This window comes from Chiloscyllium punctatum, chromosome 30 (assembly GCF_047496795.1).
Source record: "Chiloscyllium punctatum isolate Juve2018m chromosome 30, sChiPun1.3, whole genome shotgun sequence".
In the NCBI taxonomy this organism is placed as follows: Eukaryota; Metazoa; Chordata; class Chondrichthyes; order Orectolobiformes; family Hemiscylliidae; genus Chiloscyllium; species Chiloscyllium punctatum.
In genome coordinates this window covers 34,914,508-34,935,934 of record NC_092768.1, presented here as the reverse complement: position 1 = coordinate 34,935,934, position 21,427 = coordinate 34,914,508, and the positions used below count along the sequence as shown (strand labels likewise).

At 44.6% G+C, this 21,427-nt stretch overlaps 1 protein-coding gene across 5 annotated transcripts in view; it reads right to left on the bottom strand.

Annotated features, from left to right (window-relative positions):
* Window positions 1-4,639: 4,639 nt before the first annotated feature.
* LOC140455409 (netrin-G1-like) overlaps window positions 4,640-21,427 on the bottom strand; it is a 42,574-nt gene continuing 25,786 nt past the window's right edge. For 4 of the 5 annotated variants that reach the window (XM_072550236.1, XM_072550238.1, XM_072550237.1 and 1 more), the window contains 5 exons: window positions 19,644-20,287; window positions 11,055-11,227; window positions 9,814-9,840; window positions 8,221-8,286; window positions 4,640-4,869 (listed from right to left, as the gene is read on the bottom strand). In XM_072550236.1, coding sequence (XP_072406337.1) covers window positions 4,640-4,869; window positions 8,221-8,286; window positions 9,814-9,840; window positions 11,055-11,227; window positions 19,644-20,287 — 1,140 coding nt within the window. The remainder of the gene's footprint in view (window positions 4,870-8,220; window positions 8,287-9,813; window positions 9,841-11,054; window positions 11,228-19,643; window positions 20,288-21,427) is intronic. The other variant, XM_072550239.1, reaches the window with a different exon arrangement.

The following is a 21,427-nucleotide window of genomic DNA, read 5'->3' as shown; positions in this document are numbered from 1 at the left end:
TGGTGGTAGTGGTGGTGGGGGGGGGGGGGGGTTGGTATACTCCAAGGAAGTTATTTCCTCCAAACACTGGGTTCTTTTTCCACTCAACATGCATGGCTCTAATGAAAAGCGAAATTCAATTTTTATTCTTGAGTAGCAAGCAGATTTTAAATCTTTCTATATGCTGTTAAACCATTCACTAATCAAATGCAGACTATTAAATTCTGATGAAACTGCTCAGCGGAGACTCTTGAATCTGCCGAGTGATTTTTTTTTCAAATTTGATCATCTGAAATGTCAGAGAAAAGGATCTTTGACCATGATTCCCTGAAAAGGTAGAGAACATTCGACATGTTCTAGAGGCAAATTAGGAAGAGGTTCTCCCCAACACTAAAGAAAAGTGTGATTTGTGAAGCTGTTCAGGAGGCGATTGTCTGAATTGTTTTAAGGTCACCATATTTCCTCTGTTTTATTATTGTCAAAGCTTTGTATCCTCTGTGCGAAACAAGTTGAACACTAAGCACACGTAAGCAGATGGGAAGTACTTCACAAGCAGTTAGGCATTTCACAGTGTAGTCACCGCTGTAATGTCGGAAACACAGCACTCAACGTGTGCACAGGAAGATCTCACGCAGCAATGATTGACAAAACCAATCTCCAGTGTTGCCTGTCCTCTCCTTCCTCCCTCCTCTCCTCCCTGAGTTTGTCCCTCTCCCCCTCCTCGCTCATCCCTTGTCGCTCCCAGAAGCTCCATGAATCAGAAGGCCGCCTCCCTGAAGCCAGGACACGTCATGTAAATTACTTGCTGATTGTCCAGTGATCAGGGACCAGTCCTTTGCTGCAAAACGAAGCTGCAGAGATATCCGTGCAGGAGAATCAGGTGCAGAGGGCAGATCCATTGGTGGCATGACTGGGAGGAGTTCCACAGCGACAGATGTATTCACCAAACACGGCCCATTAAAATACAAACTGCGCGGCAGCTTTGGAAAACTGCAGGAAAATCAGCAAAAGCAAAAAAAACAGAAGCCGCTGGAAAACCTCAGCAGGTCTGGCAGCAAGAAAGCAGGGTTAATGTTTCGTGTCCAGTGACCCTTCTTCGGAACTGGTGATAACGAGGAAAAGGTTGGCAATGTGCATAAGGTAGAGGCGAGGAATAAACGATACTAGTAGATCGAGCCCAAAGAGAGAACAAAAGCAGCTGAACGGACAAAGGAGTGGACAGAGGTCAGTCTGGGAGAATGAAAAGCTGCTCATGGGGACAATGGATTGTATGTGTGTTGCGAGCCCATGAGATGAGAAGTTAGATAGGCAGGAGGCTGGAAGAACACAGCAAGCCAGGCAGCATCAAGAGATGGAGAAGTCAACAAGACCCTTCTTCAGGACTGTAGGGGGCGCTGCAGATTAAGAGGGGTGGCGGGGCCAAGGTGGTGAAGTGGGAAATGGGATGATTAGGCCAAGTATATGGGGCTGGGGTAAGAACATGGGAGAAGGTGCTCAAGACCTCAAGATATAAAAGTCATTATTTGGAGATGCCGGTATTGGACTGGGGTGTACAAAGTTAAAAATCACACAACACCAGGTTATAGTCCAACAGGTTTAATTGGAAGCACACTAGCTTTCGGAGCGACGCTCCTTCATCAGGTGATAGTGGAGGGCTCGATCTAACAGAATTTATAGCAAAAAATTGCAGTGTGATGTAACTGAAATTATACATTGAAAAATTGATTGTCTGTTAAGCCTTTCATCTGTTAGAATACATGATAGTTTCACTTCTTTCATGTGTAAATCACAAAACCTTTTTTTTAAAAGTTGCATTCTCGGGTTAGCTGTTAACAATGGTGATAGCTAGACAATATGTTGAAGGTGTTTAGCCCCCTGTGTTCTCTGTCTATGACCGGATGTTTAGATTAATTCTAATCTAAAAAGTGAGATAACAGAGTTTTACATAAATTCATGCAGTTTTTGAGCTCAGAGTTCTACATGAATGCATGCAATTTTTAAGCAAAGTGCAATGTAACTCTGCAAGTACAAATTCAGCCCACAAAATATATGTGTACATGTGGGTCTTTGTCTGTCTCTGTGTGTGTGTGTCTTGTCAGGGTTGGGGGTTATGAGTGTGAGAATGTGTGTGCGTGTGTAGTGAGTGCAGAGTGTCTTAAGTCTGCGAGGGGGTGCATGTGTGAGTGTGGGAGTATGTGTCTATAAGGGTGTATCTGCGCGTCTGTGTGTACCTGTGTCGGTGTGTATGTGAGTGCGTGTGTGTGTAGGAATATCTGTGTGTGTGTAGTGCAATGGTGATCACCTGTAATGTGACATGAACCTAAGGTTTCGGTTGAGGCCCTCCCAATGGGTACCGAACTTAGCTATCAGCCTCTGCTCGGCCACTTTCCTCTGCTGCCTGTCCCGAAGTCCACCTTGGAGGATGGTCACCCGAAGGTCCGAGCTGAATGTCCTGGACCACTGAAGTGTTCCCCAACTGGGAGGGAATCCTCCTGTCTGTTGACTGTTGTACAGTGCCCATTCATCCGTTGTCAATTTTTCAATGTATAATTTCAGTTACATCACACTGCAAATATTTCCTATAAATTCCAGCCCTCCACTATCACCTGATGAAGGAGCGTCGCTTCGAAAGCTAGTGTGCTTCCAATTAAACCTATTGGACTATAACCTGGTGTTGTGTGATTTTTAACTTCAAAGCTATAGAACTCGACATTGACTCCGGGAGGCTGTCCGGTGCCCAAGCGGAAATTGAAGTGCTGCTCTTCCAGCCTTGCGCTGAGAGTCGTCGGAGCACTGCAGCAAGCTTGAGACAGGAGATGTTAGTCTGGGAGCAATGTGATGTGTTGAAATGGCAGGCAACTGAGAACTTGGGGTCTTTATTGCGGGCAGAACGTAGGTGTCCAGCAAAGCAGTCTCCCAGTCTTGTCCCAAAGCGTTAGCTCTGATTTCTCTCTGCATATGCGACCAGATCTGCTGAGTTCTTTTCCAGCAATTTCTGTTTTTGTTCCTGATTTCGGGCATCCGCAGTTCTTTCGGGGTTTTTTTTTGCAGGAAAATCACATTATCTTAAATCCACAACAATCACTAAGCACTCGGAAGCTGCGTGATCACTTGCACCACAAGGAGATTGATCCAATTTTTTTCATGACCAGGCAGCAGCTAAATTTCGCAAGGGGATTCTGCAAACCCTAGTCACCAGAGCTGGTTACACAGCAACCCCTCGCTAAAGGCCAGGCAGACAGGGGGCCTTTTGAAACCTACTCCTCACATCTCCCTCGCATTGTGATTTGGAGATGCCGGTGTTGGACTGGGGTGTCCAAAGTTAAAAATCACACAACACCAGGTTATAGTCCAAAAGGTTTATTTTGAAGCACTAGCTTTCGGAGCGCTGCTCCTTCATCATGTCGTTGCGGAGCATAAGCTCGAAGACACAAAATTTATAAATTGCTATAAATTTTGTGCTCCACAACCATCTGATGAAGGAGCAGCGCTCAGAAAGCTAGTGCTTCAAAATAAACCTTTTGGACTATAACCATCACATTGTGAAGGCCTGATTCCCTACAGCCCGTGTCACACAAAGAAAAAGGGAGTCTAGGGGAGGAGGGAGTCTAGGGGAGGAGAAAGTCTAGGGGTGGGTAAGTGGGCAACAGAGCAAGATGGAACATGAGTAGGAGAGACAGTGAGAGGGGTGGATTAGGGAATGACAGGTCATAGAATCCCTCCAATGTGGAAGTAGGCCGTTCGGCCCAGAGAGTTCACACTGATCCTCCATAAATCTCCCTGTATCTCCCGTGACTAATCTACCTAACCTGTACATCCATGAAGGAAACCCACACCGTCCCACAGGGAGAAAGTGCAAACTCCGCACGCACAGTCGCCAGAGGTGGAATCGAGTCCCTGGTGCTGTGAGGCAGCAGTGTAAAGTACTGACCCACCGTGCTGCCCCCAAATAGCAATAGTTAATAGAAAGCAATGCAAGTATGCAGGTAGATGTGAGGAAATGGTTTGTGTGTGTGAGAAAGAAGGAATTAATGCTGCATTTTTTTTAACAGTTACGACCGACTGGATGAGACACTATGTCAAGGCCCTGTCAAAGATCCCACAGTCCCCATTTGGAAGCTGGGCAGGGAAGGTCTTCCCTGTGTTCTGACCAATATTAACCCCACACACAACATCACTAAAACAGATTATCTGGACATTATCACGTCACTGCTCATCGAAGAGAATTCCTCAATGCTTGTCAAGCGCTTTGGTAGGTCCTGAGATGGTGAAAGATTGTGTAGAAATCTCAGTCCTTTTTTTCTTTGTCCCAAAGTAGAATATGTAATAATCGGCTGACAACTGAGAGGATGAATTATGAGGAGCTGCCCGAGTGCCGTGAGGAGACACAGAGAGTCCAATTTCCCCACTAACGGTCCATTACTTCCTCAGATCCAGTCGGCCTGGGTGACTGGGCGGGCTCAGACCTCAGCTGCAGTTTTCCTTTCCCAGGAGAGGGGGGCTTGGGGAATGGGGGGGGGGGGGAGGGGGGGATGGGTTGGTGGGGGGGGGGGGTGGTGTGGGTGGAGAGGGAGGGTTGGAGCGTGTTTGAACGGCGCCGCAGTAAACGCTGCATCTGTCCTGCCGCTCTCCTCAGCTTTCCGGTGGCGCTGGAAGCGGCTCAGAGCAGCGGGCGGCCGTGGGCGGCGGTGAGCAGCGCGGTCAGCGAGAGCAGCGCCCGGTGCAAGGAGGGCTCCCGGGCCGATTGGGAGACGCAGCCTTCCGCTCCCTTCCTGCACTGGACTTTCTCACACAGGAGCCCGGTGTAGGGAGCGGGGCACCGGCACTTCCCGTTCTCCTCACACACACCTCCGTTCTCACACCGTGTTAGCAAGTTATCGCACACTCCCCCTGCGAGAGAGAGAAAACAAAACAAAATACACAATAAGGTCAGGCTACATGAAAGATTTTCCAGCCAAAGCTTTAAGAGATAAGAAGCAGTCGCCAAAATATACAACTGGTGACCCGGAGAACACAGTGAAGAATAATTAGCGTGGATTCGAAAGGGGATGTGGACAGAGTCTGAAATTAGCAAACAAACAGATTTTTAAAAAAGAAGAAAAACTACAGAACTGAGTTGTCAAACAAATATAAAGTGAGATGAAGTCGAGTCACCATAATCCGAGAGGACCACAAGACTAGACTCTCATTGAACAGCTTGGGGCAGTTTAACCTGAAGGTCACCATGCCTCAGGCGAGGCGGGGGAAGGTTGGGAAGGAGAGTGATTCATGGTAACCTCAGCCGGTGCAGGAATGGGACCCATGCTGTTGACATCATTTGAAAAGCGTCCAGCCGGCTGACTTTAAAATAGAGTACAAAGGCAGATCTGGACAGCGAACAGCGAGAAAGAGTGGGTGTGAGCCTTCATTTTATATCGAGTGAGGGAGGGAGCATATTCAGTGAGTATTTTTCCATTTAATCTTTCAAACCAATGTCAGTCTATTACGAATTGTTGGTAGTAACCTCGAAACAGTAAGCCATTCAAACCATCGGCGCGTTTCCCCATGTTTTATTTGTTCATGGTTGTGGGCATCACAGACCAGCCAGTTGTCCACAGGACAGATATGAGCCAACTACTTTGCTGCATGGGTCGTGAGACACAGAAATGCTAAGTCAGTCAGGATGGCAGATTTCCTTCCCCAGGTTTGTGTGAACCCACCTCGTTCACAAGAGCTATAGGAAAGATGTTGTTAAACTTGAAAGGATTCAGAATTATTCTGCCTGGGTCTTTGGAGCCTGAGGGGTGAACTTACAGAAGTTTATAAAATCATGAGGGGCACGGATAGAGTGAATGGCCAATGTCTGTTTCCCCAGAGTAAGGAAGTCCAAAACTATAGAGGGTAAGTGGGTGGCACATGGCTCAGTGGTTAGCACTGCTGCCTCACAGGGGCCTGGGTTTGATTCCAGCCTCCGATGACTGTCTGTGTGGACTTTGTGTACATTCTCCCCATGTCTGTGTGGGTTTCCTGCAGATGCACCAGATCCCTTTCACAGTCATAAAAATGTGTAGGTTAGGTGAATTGGCCATGTTAAATTATTAAGTGCATCAGACAGGGATAAATATAAGGTAGGGAGAATGGGTTTGGGTGGGGTACTCTTCCGAATTTTGGTGTGGACTTGTTGGGCTGAATGGACTGTTTTCAAACTGTAGGGATTCAATTATCAGGTTTAAAGTGAGGGGATTTAAAAGAGATGTAAAGGGTAACTTTTTCATGTAGAGGGTGGTGCATGTATGGAACAAGTTGCCAATGGAAGTGGTGGAGGCTGGTACAATGACAACATTTAAAAGGCATGTGGATGGGTATATGAATAGAACGGCTTTAGGGGGATATGGGCCAAATGCTAGTGAAAGGGACTAAATTAATTTATAATACCTGTCTAGAATTAAACAACTGTATGACAGAAGGGTCAGTTTCCATATTGTATATCTCTATGACTCTATAATTGACAGAGATTACCTGGTCACCATGATAGCTTTCAATTCCAGACTTTTAATTGAATTCAAATTTCAACAGCTGTCATGTTGGCATTCAAGTGCATGTCCTACAACATTAGCTGGGGATTCTAGATCACTGGTCCAGTGGTATTACCACCATGTGACCACCTCCCCATTTTAACTTGAAAGTCTTTTGCCCATACTATCCCCAGAAACATTTACACCACTGGAATATGGGGTAAAGGGAGTAGCTCTTGAAAGTGATCAGACAGAGTCAGCATGGTTTTCTGAAAGGAAAACAATTTAACTCACTTACAAATACTTTTGAGTAAGAAACAGTGAACAAAGAGGAAGGTATACATTATTGCACTTGAATTTCCAAAAGGCTTTTTAAGAAGATGTGACCTTAAAGGTTAAATGCTTAAGAGCATGTGGTGAAGGTGGTCTGGTGAATAAGTAATCACGTTAAATTGATCTTTTTCTGGGTTGGTAAGGGTTAACTAGTGAAATGACATAGGATCAGCCCTGAAGCCTCAACTGTTAACAATCTATATTAATAACTTGGATAATGGGAAGGTAGAAATCAATTCGGAGAAAGTGAGGACTGCAGATGCTAGAGATCAGAGTTGAGAGTGTGGTGCTGGAAAAGCAAAGCAAATCAGGCAGCACTGGAGGAGCAAGAGAATTGATGTTTCGAGCATATGGCCTTCATCAGGAATGAGGCTTGTGGGTCAAGGGGGCTGAGAGACAAATGGGGCAGGGGGTTGGGTGTGGTGGTGTGTGGCTGGGGGAAAGGTAGCTGGGAATGTGATAGGTAGATGAAGATGTAGGTAGAAGGGATAGATCAAAGGAGAGGGTGCAGCAGATGGGGTGGGAAGGAAGGAAGATGGACAGGTAGAACCAGTCAAGGGGGTGGTGCTGAATTGGAGGCTTGGGACTGGGATAAAGTGAGGGGAAGGGAAATGAGGAAACTGGTGAAATTCACATTGATCTCGTGTGGTTGCAGGGTCCCAAGGCAGAAGATGAGGAATTCTTCCTCCAGGCGTCGGTTGGTAAGGCTTTGGTGATGGAGGAGGCCCATGATCTATATATCCTCGGTGGAGTGGGAGGCAGAGTTAAAATGTTCAGACATGGGATGGTAGCTAAATTTGCAAAGACACTGAGATAGTTAGGAAGGTAAGTCGTCACATGAAGATAGCAGATCTATGCAAGGGTATTAGTAGGTTAAGTTAGTGGCAATAATTTAGCTCATAGAGTATAACAGAGGAAAGTGTGAACTTCTCCTCTTTGGCAGAAAAAATATAAAGGTAGTACGGCCAGAAATTCCAGCTTCAAATACTGTTTTCCTAGACACATGTCATAATATGTCAGAACAGCTTGACTCAAAATATCTAAAACTTAAATGGAGAGAGATTGCAGAACATTATGGTACAAAGGGATCAAAGATCAGGCAAACGGAACATTGCAGTTTACTGGAAACCGATAGATTAGAAAAGGAGCAAAATTTTGCTGCAGCTGTACAGGCCATCGTAAGATTGCATCAGGAATACTGTACACAGTTTTGAGCTGTGTACTTTATATTAAGAAGTACTTTGAACTAGATGGAAGTGGAAAGGTAGCAAAATGGACAAGAAGCAGCTGTAAGATGACATTGGCAAAGGTGATAAAAATTTAAGGATTTAACATGCTAGAGGGTAAACCAGGGATTGGGTCTCAGTGGTGCTCTTCCTGCTCAAAACAAGTCATAGCATTTGTGAGCTCCTACCTTGCTTTGGGTTTGCAACATCGAGTGATGGGACAGTTGGACGTGGATGAATCAGCTTTGCATCAGCTGCATGATTCAGAGGAAATCAGCAATTATTATTCCCAATAGGAGTAGGTATACACACACACACACACACACACACACACACACACACAGTCATCTCCACCTCACCATCAATAAAAAAAAAACACCAAGATATGGCAGAAAAGTAGGACTTAATGCAGCAGATTTTAAATAAAGTCATGAAGGAGGAGGCAGAATGTCTCCAGTGCTCAGGAACCTGAACACTTAATTTGTATACATATTTCTGCTGAAGTGATCTTCAGCACTTGCAGTCCTCACTTCCTCCATATTTCTGTTGTAGTATCACTTTTAGTCAATTTGCCAAATCAAGCCACTCCTGTTTAGTCGATTGAAGTTAAACCATTCTGGATCAGTGCCAGATGTTACGGCACTCCCAATAAGTACAGGGAGTGAAGCTCATATTTGGCCATTATAGGAAGTTACAGTCACTCTTGGGATGAGGCGTTGGTCACTTTCAGTCATTATAGTGAGTGATGGTCATCCTTCATCAATGTGGAGAATTGTCATCATTCTTGGTTACAGTGGGGAATGATGGTCCCACTCAGTTACTGGCCATCTCTATGAGAAATAGTGATCAGTCTTTGTCAGTGTGGAAAGCTATAGTCACTCTAATGTATTATAGGGAGTCAGTTCACCTTGGTTATTATGAAAGAGAAAGTGAGGACTGCAGATGCTGGAGATTAGAGTCAAGAGTGTGGTGCTGGAAAAGCAGAGCAGGTCAGGCAGCATCCGAGGAGCAGGAGCATTGATGTTTTGGGCATATGCAAAGTCATGGTCATCCCCTAATCAGCATGGCAAGTTATACCTATCTTCAGTCAGTTTGAGGAGTTATGGACACTCCCAGTTGGTGTTGTGAAGTAATTGTCACAATCAGGTAGTATTGCTTTAAGAGTTCAATATGATAGATTGAGCAGAATGGTACAGGCAGCATGAAAATGCTTAAATAATAGGGCATGAGTTAAACTTGGGAACATACGTGAACAGATTTTGGCTGGACACACTGTTCCAGTTGCCAATTCATTATCAGAGATAGTGAGGTTGCAACGGGTTCCCATTAATCCTAGTCTCCAAAAATTTCTCCAGACATTCCATCTATTTTCCATTGAATATTCTCACAAAAACATAATTAAAAATGGCCTTTACCTGGGCTAATCATATGTTGCATATATGTTACAATTTCCTTGCTTCGTGTTGCACCAGTTGAGGAGATAATATTTTATTTCAGGGTAATCAAATAAGTAGACTTCAGATCTCAGTCTCTCTTCATACTTACAATCTGTTTGACACTGACTACCTATTCACATCTACAAGCATTCTATATATCTGAATTCACTCTTCTTATTACACATTCATTTCCAATTTTCTTCTTAACCTTTTCCACACCCGCTTCTTGCTCACCCATATGATTATTTCTTATTAAAAAAGGCAGGAGGTTTGTGGGGAGTGGTTCAGTTTTAATACAGACAAGGTTTAGCAGGTCACAGGTCAGGAAGAGTAGTTCTTACTTACAGCCGCTTGTGATGGTGTCAGGGAGGCCTGGAGAGAAAATTAAAAAAAAACAATGTGTGTGATCTCTTATTAACAATCATTGCTGATAAATGTTTACAAGCACCGCCCATTATATAGAGTGTTCACGAGTTTGATCTCAAACTCATGAACAACTAGCTCATCAGTGAGAGGCATGCTACATTCTCAGAGCACTCCCACAGCGCTCAGTCCTGCTCGAGAAACCTGTGAGATTACTGCACAAGTACATTAGCACTATGTATAATTAAAGTTCGAGTGCACCGGGTTAATATGTAAGGTGGCAGCAACCACAGAAGCAGAAATTGAGCACGCACAGCACTCCCTCTCAACCCAAGCACTTTATTCTCTCTCTCTGTCCCTTACCCTCCCCAGCACCACGTTTATTGGACATTCATGTATCACCCTGGTTGTCGATTTTGGGATATTGCACACACAGCAATGGCCACAGCCATCCCTCCTTCCCTACCTCCATTTCTCCACCGGTTTCAGATATTCATTACGTCCAGGCTGGTTCTCTCTTCACCCACCTCCAGCTGTTTCCAGATGTTGAACCAGCTCTTTAACATTCCACTCACACATCAGTCTCCGCCTCACTGTTGCCTCTGTGTCTGAATGCGTGTGCATTCAGATGATCTATCACATTTAACTCTTACAGCTATTACCACCTCACCTGCTGCATAATGTTTAGCAATACCACCTTGCTCACTGACTCTGACATTGTGCCGATCGAGGCATACATTCAGGAGAGGCTTCAATAGAATAAGTAAGAAGAAGCTGCCTCAAGTGAGGGGAAGGTCAGAAACTAGAGGTCACAGATTCGAAATAATTGGCAAAGGAACCAGAGGGGGAGATGAGGTGATTTCAGACAGCAATTGTGATCTGGTCTGTACTGCCTCAGAGTGCAGTGGCAGTGGATTCAATCAGAAATTCCAAAATCCAATTGGACAACAAAAAAACTTTGCTGTGAATTGAATTAGACAGAACGTTCAAAGGACCAGCAATAGGCTGAATTGCCTCTTTCTGCGCTGTCCGAATCTCTATGACGAATCTGTACAATTTGTCACTCTGTGTCTCTGCTCACCCATGAACACACTCTGAAACGTCCACTGGGTTGGGTTTAGAATCACCTCGTTTTCAGGGTTCAGAATCAGGATGAAACATGAAGTGAAACTCCCCCTCCCCCACAGGTGCGAGACTGAGCCGGAGAGATGTTCATTACTCACAGACATTGGCCGTCCCTTTGGGGATGGGGAGGTACGAGCCTGCTCTCCATCGTCGGCCATGAAAACCTTTCTTGCATCGACCACAGTCCGGCCCCGTGGTGTTGTGCTCACACTCACAGCTCAGCTTCCCCTTCTTCATGACACAGTTGTTGGCGTGAAGGTTACACTTGCACCTGACAACACACAACAGCAAAAAGCCACCGGTCAGCTCTGTGAGAGATCGCATTCTCCGCACTGGCAGCCCGCACCTACTCCCCCAACCCCAACCACGCCGCCCTCCCACCCCCAACCCCCCATGACCAACTTCACAAAGAAACACAGTTGTCACCCCCATTTATCACATTTCAATACCAGGCGAGGGTTCTGCTTCTGGCTGGGGTTCTGCCTGTTAGTGATCAGATTCTGAGCAGCGACAAAGGTTAAATTGGCAGAAAGTTTGTCATCGGCTCAACAAAATGGATTTAAGTTTGCATAGCGCCTGTCACCGTCCGGCCCAAAATTAACAGCCGGCAAAAATGCACTTTAAGAGAAGCCCGTGGTAACAACAAAAATGACAGACGTTGCATTTTATGGCGCCTTTAAGGCATCAAAATATCCCAAGGCATTTACTGCAGCATTGCAAGTGAGTGAGTCTTCAGCTGTTCGGGCGTTAAATCCCTTCGCTAATCTCCCACCGATTACTAAAGCAGGGAAGATACGTTGCTGCTGTACAAAACTTTGGTTAGGCCACAGCTGGAGTTAGGTACAGATAGAGATATAGAATCCCTACAGTGTGGAACAGGCCCCTCGGCCCAACAAGTCCACACCAACCCTTCGAAGAGTCACCCCCCCCTTTCCCCTACTGCTCTACATTTACCCCAGACTAATACACCTAACCTACACATCCCTGAACACTATGGGCAATTATAACATGGCTGATTCACCTAATCTGTGCATTTTTGGACTGTGGGAGGAAACTTACACAGACACAGGGAGGATGTGCAATCTCCACAAAGACAGTTGTCCGAGGCGAGAATCAAACCTGGGTCCCTGGTGCTGTGAGGCAGCAGTGCTAACCACTGAGCCATCGTGCCACCCACAGTTCTGTGTGCAGTTCTGGTCACCACACTATAAGAAGGATGTGATTGCACTGGAGGGTGTGTACAGGAAATTCACCAGGATGTTATTTGGGATGAAGCATTGCCTATGAAGAGATGGCTAAACAGGTACCTGATTGAGGTGTGTAAGATTATGAGGAGTATGGACAGTGTGGATAGGAAGCAGCTGTTCCCCTTAGTCAGACAGGCAGAATTTTAAGAAAAGCAGGAGGTTGAGAGGGAATTTGACAAGAAATGTATCCACCTAGAGGATGGTTGGAGTCTGGAATGCCCATCTTGGGAGAATAGTATCACAGAATCCCTACAATATGGAAAAAGGCCATTTGGCTCATTGAGTCCAAAATCCCAAAGCGCATCTCACTCAGACCAACCCTGTCAGGTTGCCTATGTGTTGGTTAGGATTAAATGTAGAGTATCCGGATAATAGGTGAATGTGTTCGGGTGGGCCAATCTTCAGAGGGTCAGTGTGGATTTGTTGGGCTGGAGGGCCTGTTCCCTCATTGTAGGAGTTCTATAATTCAGCTGTGGCTGAATGAAAAGTCTATACAGCTTCCACAAAAGCTTACGTGAGAATTGATTTGGGTGGCACGGTGGCACAGTGGTTAGCACTACTACCTCACAGCACCAGAGGCTCGGGTTCAATTGCCAGTTCGGGGGACTATCTTTATGGAGTTTGCATATTCTCCCAGTGTCTGCATGGGTTTCCTCCCACAATCCAAAGATGTGCAGGTTAGGTGAATTGGCCATGCTAAATTGCCCATAGTGTTACGTGCATTAGTCAGGTGTAAGTCTAGGGTAGGGGAATGGGTCTGGGTGGGTTACTCTTCGGAGGGTTGGTGTGGACTTGTTGGGCCAAAGGGCCTGTTTCTACACTGTAGGGAATCTAATCTAATCTATCCCAATAACCCGACATTTCCCACGACCCAATCTACCTTACCTACAGATCTATAGACTGTGGGAGGAAACCACAGCACACAGAGAAAACCCATGCAGACATGAAGAGAATGTGCAGACTCCACGCAGACAGTTGCCTGAGGTTGGAATCAAACCCAGGTCCTTGGTGCTGTGAGGCAGTGCCACCATGTCACCAAATTTCACCATCTGCCTGGATGGGATTTGAACCCACGGTCCCAGAACATTACCTGTGTTTCTGGATTAACTACCTAACAACAATAGTACAAAGCCTTCATCACTCCTGATTCTAGAGGGAAAGGCAGGAAATCACACAACCTTTAAAAATATATGGACGAACAGTGGAAATTCCATAACATTTAAGGCTATGGACTAAGTTCTCAGAAGTGGCATATATGTAGATAAGCCAGCACAGATTTAACGGGCTGAAAAGCCTCTTCTATGCTGCATGACTCAATGACTGTGTCCCTTTTCTCTTCCAATATTTCAAACCTGCCTCTTTGGCTAAGCTTTTGGTCATTTCCTTTCCTTGACACAGCGTCAACACTTTGTCTGCATTACACTCCTATAATGACTTTACAATTTTTGTTACTACATTGAGCGTGCTACATAATTACAACCTGCATTTGTTGGAGATTTGGAAAGGCCTAAATTGGTGGGATGGTCTGCCTACCAATAGGTGTGGGACATTGTTGTCACTGATTCTGTGTTAATAGCATCAAGCGTCTGCTAAGTTTACCATCAAAGCAAAGCTTCAAAATCTACAGATTTTACAGTGCACATTGTATTAATTGCCAGTTCTGAGCACGTCTTACGAAAGTAAGCAAAACCAATACAACTCCTTGGAGACAAATGAATGGCAACGTAAACAATTTCCTGCTCCTGTTCTCTAATTAGTGACTGAAGATTCTCCTTGATTAAAAGCTCGAGTGAGTCTCATAGAAGCCAAGTGTAGAATAATCAGGTATTATGCTAGACATACATACAAAATGGGAGCAGAAATAGACCAGCTTGAGTCTCTCCCTCATTCAATAAACTCATGGCTTATCAATCTGTGTTTCAATTTTGACATTCCCATATATCACCAGTAACCTCTGCCTAACAAAAATGTAATCAACTCTGCCTTAAAAATGTTTAATGACTTGCCTCACCAATTTCTGTGGTAGAGTTCCAAAGTTGAACATGCCTCAGAGAGATAAAGATTTTCTGCTCATCTGTGTCCCAAAAGGATGATCCTTGATGTTAAAACCACTCAGGTCTTGATTGACAAACAAGAGGAAATGTCATTTTCTCATGCACCTTGTCAAGACCATCCAAGATCTTATACAGTTCAATCAAGTCACTCCACTGCTTTCCAAATAAGCCCAGTTTGTCCAAACTACCTATTGATGAGACAACCATCTCTATTCCAAGTATTAATCCTGTAAACCTCATCTAAAGTCACTCCACTACATTTACATCCTTCCTTAAGTATGGAAACCATAACTGCACAGGCTATTCCAAATGTGGTCTCACCATTGGACTGTATAAATAAAGCACAACATTTATACTTTCTTGCTTAATTCCTTTTACAATGAAGGTTAGCATCCTGTTAGCTTTCTTGATTACTTGCTGCACCTACATAATAACATTATCTGACTGATTCATAAAACCATTCAAAATCGCTTTGCTCCTCGGTCTCTCTCCATTTAATTAAAACTCTGCATTATCATTATTCCAGTTAGCATGAACTTCACATTTTTTCACATTATAATTTCTCTAGCAGATATCTGTCCACTAACTCAAATGATCTATATCCGTCTGCAATCCTCTTATGTCTTCTTCATAACATAATTTCATACCCATCTGTATTTAAGTGAAAGTAACTCCAATACCTTCACTCCACTCATCTGTTTATTTGATGTAAATTCTAAGAAGATGAATCCTCACACAAGCGCTTCATCCATCATATTCTACAATCAGACAGGGAACCACTTGTACATACACTGGTTTTTGTGAGCCAGCCAGAAATACTAATGTTGTTACCCCTTTAATTTGCAACAATAACCTTTGATGTGGCACATTATCAAATGTGTTCTGGAAAACCAAATATAGTAAGGTGACAAACTCCTGTTAACCCTCAGTTCATATTCCTCCGTTAATGAATTACATAAAAAAGATAAAACCTGATTTCTCCTTTATTAAGTTGACTCTTCCAAATTATCTTGAGTTTTTGAAAGTGTGTGGATATAATCTCTGTGACTACCAATCTAACTGGCCTGTATTTCCATATTTTCTGCTTCTCTACTTTCTTGAATACAGGACTTAAACTTGGTACTTTCTAGTCTCCTGGAACACTGTCTGAATTGAGGAAGGTTTGTAAAACTAACATCATTACATCTACTTACTGATTAGCCCTCTCTTTTCCAACACTAGGATGAAGTCAATTTTGCTCACAGCTCCATCAGTTTGCTTAAAATTGCTTCACTCATGACTAATTTTACTAAGTTCCTCTCTCCCTTCCACTTCCTCAATTATAGCTGTTACTAGTGTGCTTTCTTGTTGCTTGATACTAGGGACAAAACAAAATATTTGCTCATTTCCTTATTATCTATCAGAACTTGCTCAGTCACACTGTCTAGCTGACCAACATTCTTTTATTTACAAGTTACCTTTTTAGCTACTTCATAGAATCCAAAAAGTGTAGACCTTTCAGCCATTGACTTCACACTGATCCTCTGTAAATCATTCCAATCAGAACCACTCCCCAAAACCCTGCATTTCCAATGTGTAATCTACCTAACCTGCAAAGCCCTGGATACTCTGAGCAATTTAACATGGCCAATCCACCTAATCTATACATCTTTGGACTGTAGGAGAAACCCAGAACAACCAGGGGAAACCCATTCAGAAATGGGGAGAATGTGCAAACTCCACACAGACAGACGCTCAAGGTTTGAATTAAACCTTGGTCCCTAGAGCTCCTACCAGCTGAAACTCTTGCCATTCATTTGTTACATTACTAGCTAGCTTCCTCTCAAACTTTAACTTCTTCTGCCTGATTAATCTGATACTAAAAGATGACTGGTGTTCTAACTAATCATCTGGTGTATTTCTAAGCTTTCTTTCCCTGCCCTTTCATGTCATTCTCTGACTTTCATTTCCCATATTGCTATTATCCTTTCTTACATATACTCTACTTCATGATAATTCGCCTCCATTTACATTTGATTCCCTGTCACCCTCTTTCAGTTAAAATGCTTTACCTTCCCATTTATGCAGTTCTTAAGAATGCTGATCCTAGCACCATTGAGATGTAGACTAACCCAGTGGTATGGATCCAAATTGCACAGTACTGTTGCCAGCGACCCAAAAGTCTGAACCATAGTCTTTCTTCCAGAGCAGACATTTATCCATATATTTCCCTGTCTAATTTTATGTATCCTATGTCAACTTACATGTGATTCAGGTAAAAGTCCAGAGATTTTAATTTTTGAGCTTCTGCTCTTTCTTTTTAGCACTAGCTCGTCACAGACTTTATACGGATCATAATTCCTAGTTCTGTCTATGTTGTTGGCCCTGAGCCAATGTCCCGAATTCTGGCACTATGTAAAGATCACAGCCAACTGGACTCTCCCTCTTTTGTGCAGAGAATGTTGTCAATCGACTAAATAGACTATCACCTGTTAATACGACCGTCCTTGTTGACTCACTAACTTGAATGTCTTCCTACACCATAGTACCATGATCTATTAGCTCATCCATCCAGCATCCTATACCATCATCCAAACAGACTGAGTGATCCTCAAAGCTACTGGACAATTGCAGATGCTGAAACTCCTGCACTCTGCCTTACCTTATCTGCATCACTTGCAATCATACTCTCCCATACATGACCACTGATTAAGAACCTATCCAGCTGGTGTGACTGCCTTATGGTGCAAAGAATTCTTCACTCTAGCTAATGCATCATAGTGCCTCCAGTCATAAACTTTGAACTGAAGGTGTTCAGTTTCGAACACGTACTGCATACTTGTTTGCCCTGAGGACAATGACATCCAGGAGCATCCAGACGCTACAAACATTGACACATTGCCTATTCTGCCGTCCTAATTAATTTATATATTCACTTAGGTATATTGACTTTTATATATTTTGTTAACTTAACAATTTGTACACTATGTTAAAGCTTAAGAATAGAAAAAGATCGTAACTACTTACCAGAGAGTAACCAAACAACTTGCTCCTTTCTCTGCAGTACAGCAAGAACCAATTCTGTACAGCTCTGCTGACTCTAGGTCTGCCTCTGACTGCGTGTCTTGGACTCCTCCTCTTCCCTGCTCTTCCAGGTGATACTCACTGCCTGCCTTAGCTCTTCTAGTTGATACTGACTGTCTCTTAAAGGGTCCTTCTGCCTGGTCTTCAATCTGGTTTTGGATTCCTGTCTCAGAATCTTTTCTCATGTGCTCCTCTGCATAATATTGACTGCCTGTTTAGGAGTCCCCAGCATGTCCATTCCTCTACATAATGCTGACAGACTGTTTGATGTCCTCTCATCCACTCCTCTAGATTATATTTACTGTCTGATGTTGGGTCCTCTCATATACTCTGAAAATGTGTTGCTGGAAAAGTGCAGCAGGTCAGGCAGCATCCAAGGAGCAGGAGAATCGACATTTCGGGCATGAGCCTTTCTTCAGGAATGAGGAAAGTGAACTTTCCTCATTCCTGAAGAAGGGCTCATGCCTGAAACGTCGATTCTCCTGCTCCTTGGATGCTGCCTGACCTGCTGCGCTTTTCCAGCAACACATTTCCAGTTCTGATCTCCAGCATCTGCAGTCCTCACTTTCTCCTCTCATATACTCCCTTCGGTGATGCTGACTGCCTGTTTTGATGTCCTTTCACCCAGATGCTGGTGCTTTAGATGCTGGTGCCTCCTTGTCTCAGGTTCTTTGTCTCACTCATTCATTTAGTGAATGATTGAGTTCTGCAGATTGTGCTTTGGGTAAATGGGAGCTCAGTGATTGAAACTGAACAGAAATTGAGGACAAAGGAAGTGGTCAGTCAGAATAATTCAGAAGATTTTCAGTGGTTTTGACAGGGCAACTAAGGAGAAACTGTTTGTGGTGACACTAAAACCAGTAGCCAGAGGAATAATACATGTTGAAGATAATGGACACAAGAAACAGAAGGGGAGATGAGCAGATTTTTTTCATGCAGTGTGTTCCTGAAATCTGGAATCTGCTGCCTGAAGGGAGAGAGAAAGTGATGATAAAATACATTTCAGAAGAGAATTGGGTAAATAATTGAAGGTGAAATGTTCACTGAGATAGGGGTGTTAGGTGAAAAATTTGGAGAGATCATTCAAAGAGATTGCACAGATAGAATGGATTGAATGACTTCTTTTCTGTACTGGTGGATTCTCCGAATCCTGATGCGACATGGAGTTGGCAGTGTTGAAAGGAATGGGTCAGAAATTACCTTGCTGCTCACTGAGCATGAAAACAGATCCTCACGGTGAGCCAGACATCAGAACTGTAAAAGATCAGAGCCAAGCTCATCAGCAAGGAGAGGGGGAGCTGTCACAGTGCTACTCTATACGGGCTGTCACTCAACCATTCAGCAAAGGCTTCACAACTCACATGGGCAGCTGACAGCGCTAAGTGGGCTGTGGGCTATGAGGAATTTCTATGCATCTCCATAAAACCTCACCAGTTACTGAGAGCTCGCATCAGTGACCCTGAGCAAAAGTAGCAAGATGCTCCCACCTTCCAAGAATCTCACATAGAGTGAAAGTCCTCAATATCCCAGTACAGATAGCACAAGCCTAGATGTTAATACAGGAAGCAAAGATATAGATGTTAACACCGATAGCATGACTCCCAATGATGGAATGGATAGAATAAATCCAGATCTTAGCACAGAGAGCATAGAACCAAATGCTGGCATGGGCAGTGTGAATCCAGATGATAACACAGATATAGTGAAACCAGATGTTGGTGCAGATAGAGTGAATTCAGATGTTTGCACAGAGAGCATTACTGTAGATGTTGGCACAGATAGAGTCAAGCCAGATGTTAGTGTTGCTAGAGTAAACACAGATGTTTGCACAGGGACCAGTAATCAGATGTTGACACAGATAGACAGAAACAAGATGCTTCCACGGATAGCATGAATCCAGATGTTAGCCCCAATAGAAGCACACAATATTGACTCTGACAGCAACCCTCAGATTCTCCTGTCATGGTGCCCCTTGATATTGCTCCCCAGATGTTAGTCCTAATGATGATCCCCTAAGTATCCACCCACATGGTGCTCCCAGATGTTCTCCAGGTGCAGGCCCCATATATTTCCCCCAATCATGCTCCCCAGTCATTGAACCTTACAATGACCCAAAGGAGACCCAGATGTTGACCTTGATAATACTTCCAGATGTTTCCTGACATGGTGACCCTCAATAATGTCCCCAGGTGGACCCCCCTTTCTAGTTCCCCTCTAGATGTTGGCACTTTGGCTGCTCCCCAGATATAGAGCCTGACCCCGTGCTCCCTGAATGTGAACAGTGAGTTGTGACCCTGCCCAGGAAGGACTGTGGAGCTCTCACCGGCCACGGATGTCCAGGTTGGAGATGGCATAGAAGTACTTGGAGAGATTGTGGGGGTCGACGCTGGTGGGTCCAGTGGCCGGCCGCAGCAGCCGGAGCCGCAGGTCAGTCAGGGTGAAGAAATCTCTCAGCTCCTTGGTGGTGTCCAGTTGGCCGTACAGTGAGGCCATGTCCCCAAAGCGGGGACCCCCAAACAGGGCCAGACGCTCCTGGATCTCGAAGCGGACCATCTTGTCCACCTTCCACACGTAGCCCCTGGAGTACTCCTCAGTGCAGATGATGTCCAGCACTGAGGTGGCCCTCAGATCTCGGGCCTTTCTCGGCTCCATCCCGAAGGAGTTGAGGCAATCGGCTGCATAGAACTGATAGGGCTGCCAGCTCCGCCCATGGTCCAGGGACTTCTCCAGGACCATCTGCTCCGGCCGGCCAGACTCAAAGGTGATGATGATGTCTTCGGTCAGCTCAATGCTCTTCCCCCAGGACAGGGTGATGTTGACCAACAGGGGCTTGGGAAAACTCCTCCAGGACACACTTTGCCAAAAGCTGGTGGGAATCCTGCCTTCGTCATCCAGCATCAGCTCGGGAGGGTGGGCCAGCTCAGGCGTGTGAGCATCACACTCATTGTTGCACATGTATGGGTTCTCCTGGAACAGAGAGGGGAATGGCATGGGTTAGACACAGTGTAAAGCTCCTCTACATGTTCCTATTAAATACTGCCAGTACAGGTACAACAGAGGGTTAGATCCAGAGTAAAGCTTCCTCTACATTGTTTCTACCAAATACTCCCAGGACAGTATAGCAGAGGGTGAGATACAGAGTGAAGATCCCCCCTACACAGTCCCTTTCAAATGCTCCCAGGATAGGTACAGCACAGGGTTAGATGCAGAGTAAACTCTCCAAACTCTCCTCTACCTTCCCAACAAATACACTCAGGGCAGGTACAGGACAGGTTTAGATACAGAGTAAAGATTTCTGTACACTGTCTCTATCAACTACTCCCAGGGCAGATATAGCATGGGGTTAGAGACAGAGTAATGCTTCTTTTAAACTGTCTCCCTAAAATCGTCACAAGACAGCTTTAACACAGGGTTAGATACAGATTAAAGCTCCCTTTACCCCATCCAAATAATACCCCAGAACATGCACAGCATGGTTAGATACAAAGCAAACCTACATCGACATTGTTTGTATCAAATACGCCCAGGATAGGTGCAGTCCAGAGTGAGATACAGAATGACGTTTTCCCTACATTGTTCCTGTCAAATACTGCTGGGACAGACACAGCATTATTTCAAATACAGAGCAAAGCTCCTGTGACATTTCCTCAATCCAATGCTTCCAGGATGGGGGGAGCAACACATGGTTACATACAGAGCAAAGCTTCCACTCCACTGTCCCGATCAAAACACCCACACATCAGAACAACACGCAGTTGCAGAGTAAAGCTTGCTTTACACTGTCCCTTTCAATATTCCCAGGAAAGGTACAGCATACGGTTAGACACAGAGTTCCCTTTACACTGTCTCCATCAAACATTTCCAGGGCAGTTAGAGCGCAGGTGAGATAGAGTAAAGCTCACTTGCCCCTTGACATTGTTTCCATCAAACACTGCCAGGATATTAACAGCATAAGGGATAGATACTTCTGCTCTGACTCCTTCGGTTACTCCCAAGGCAGGTTAAATGCAGAGTGAATCCCGCTCTACACTTTAAACTGAAAGTAAAACTCTCTCTACACTGTCTCCATTGAACATTTTCAGTGCAGGTACTACACTGGTTAGATAC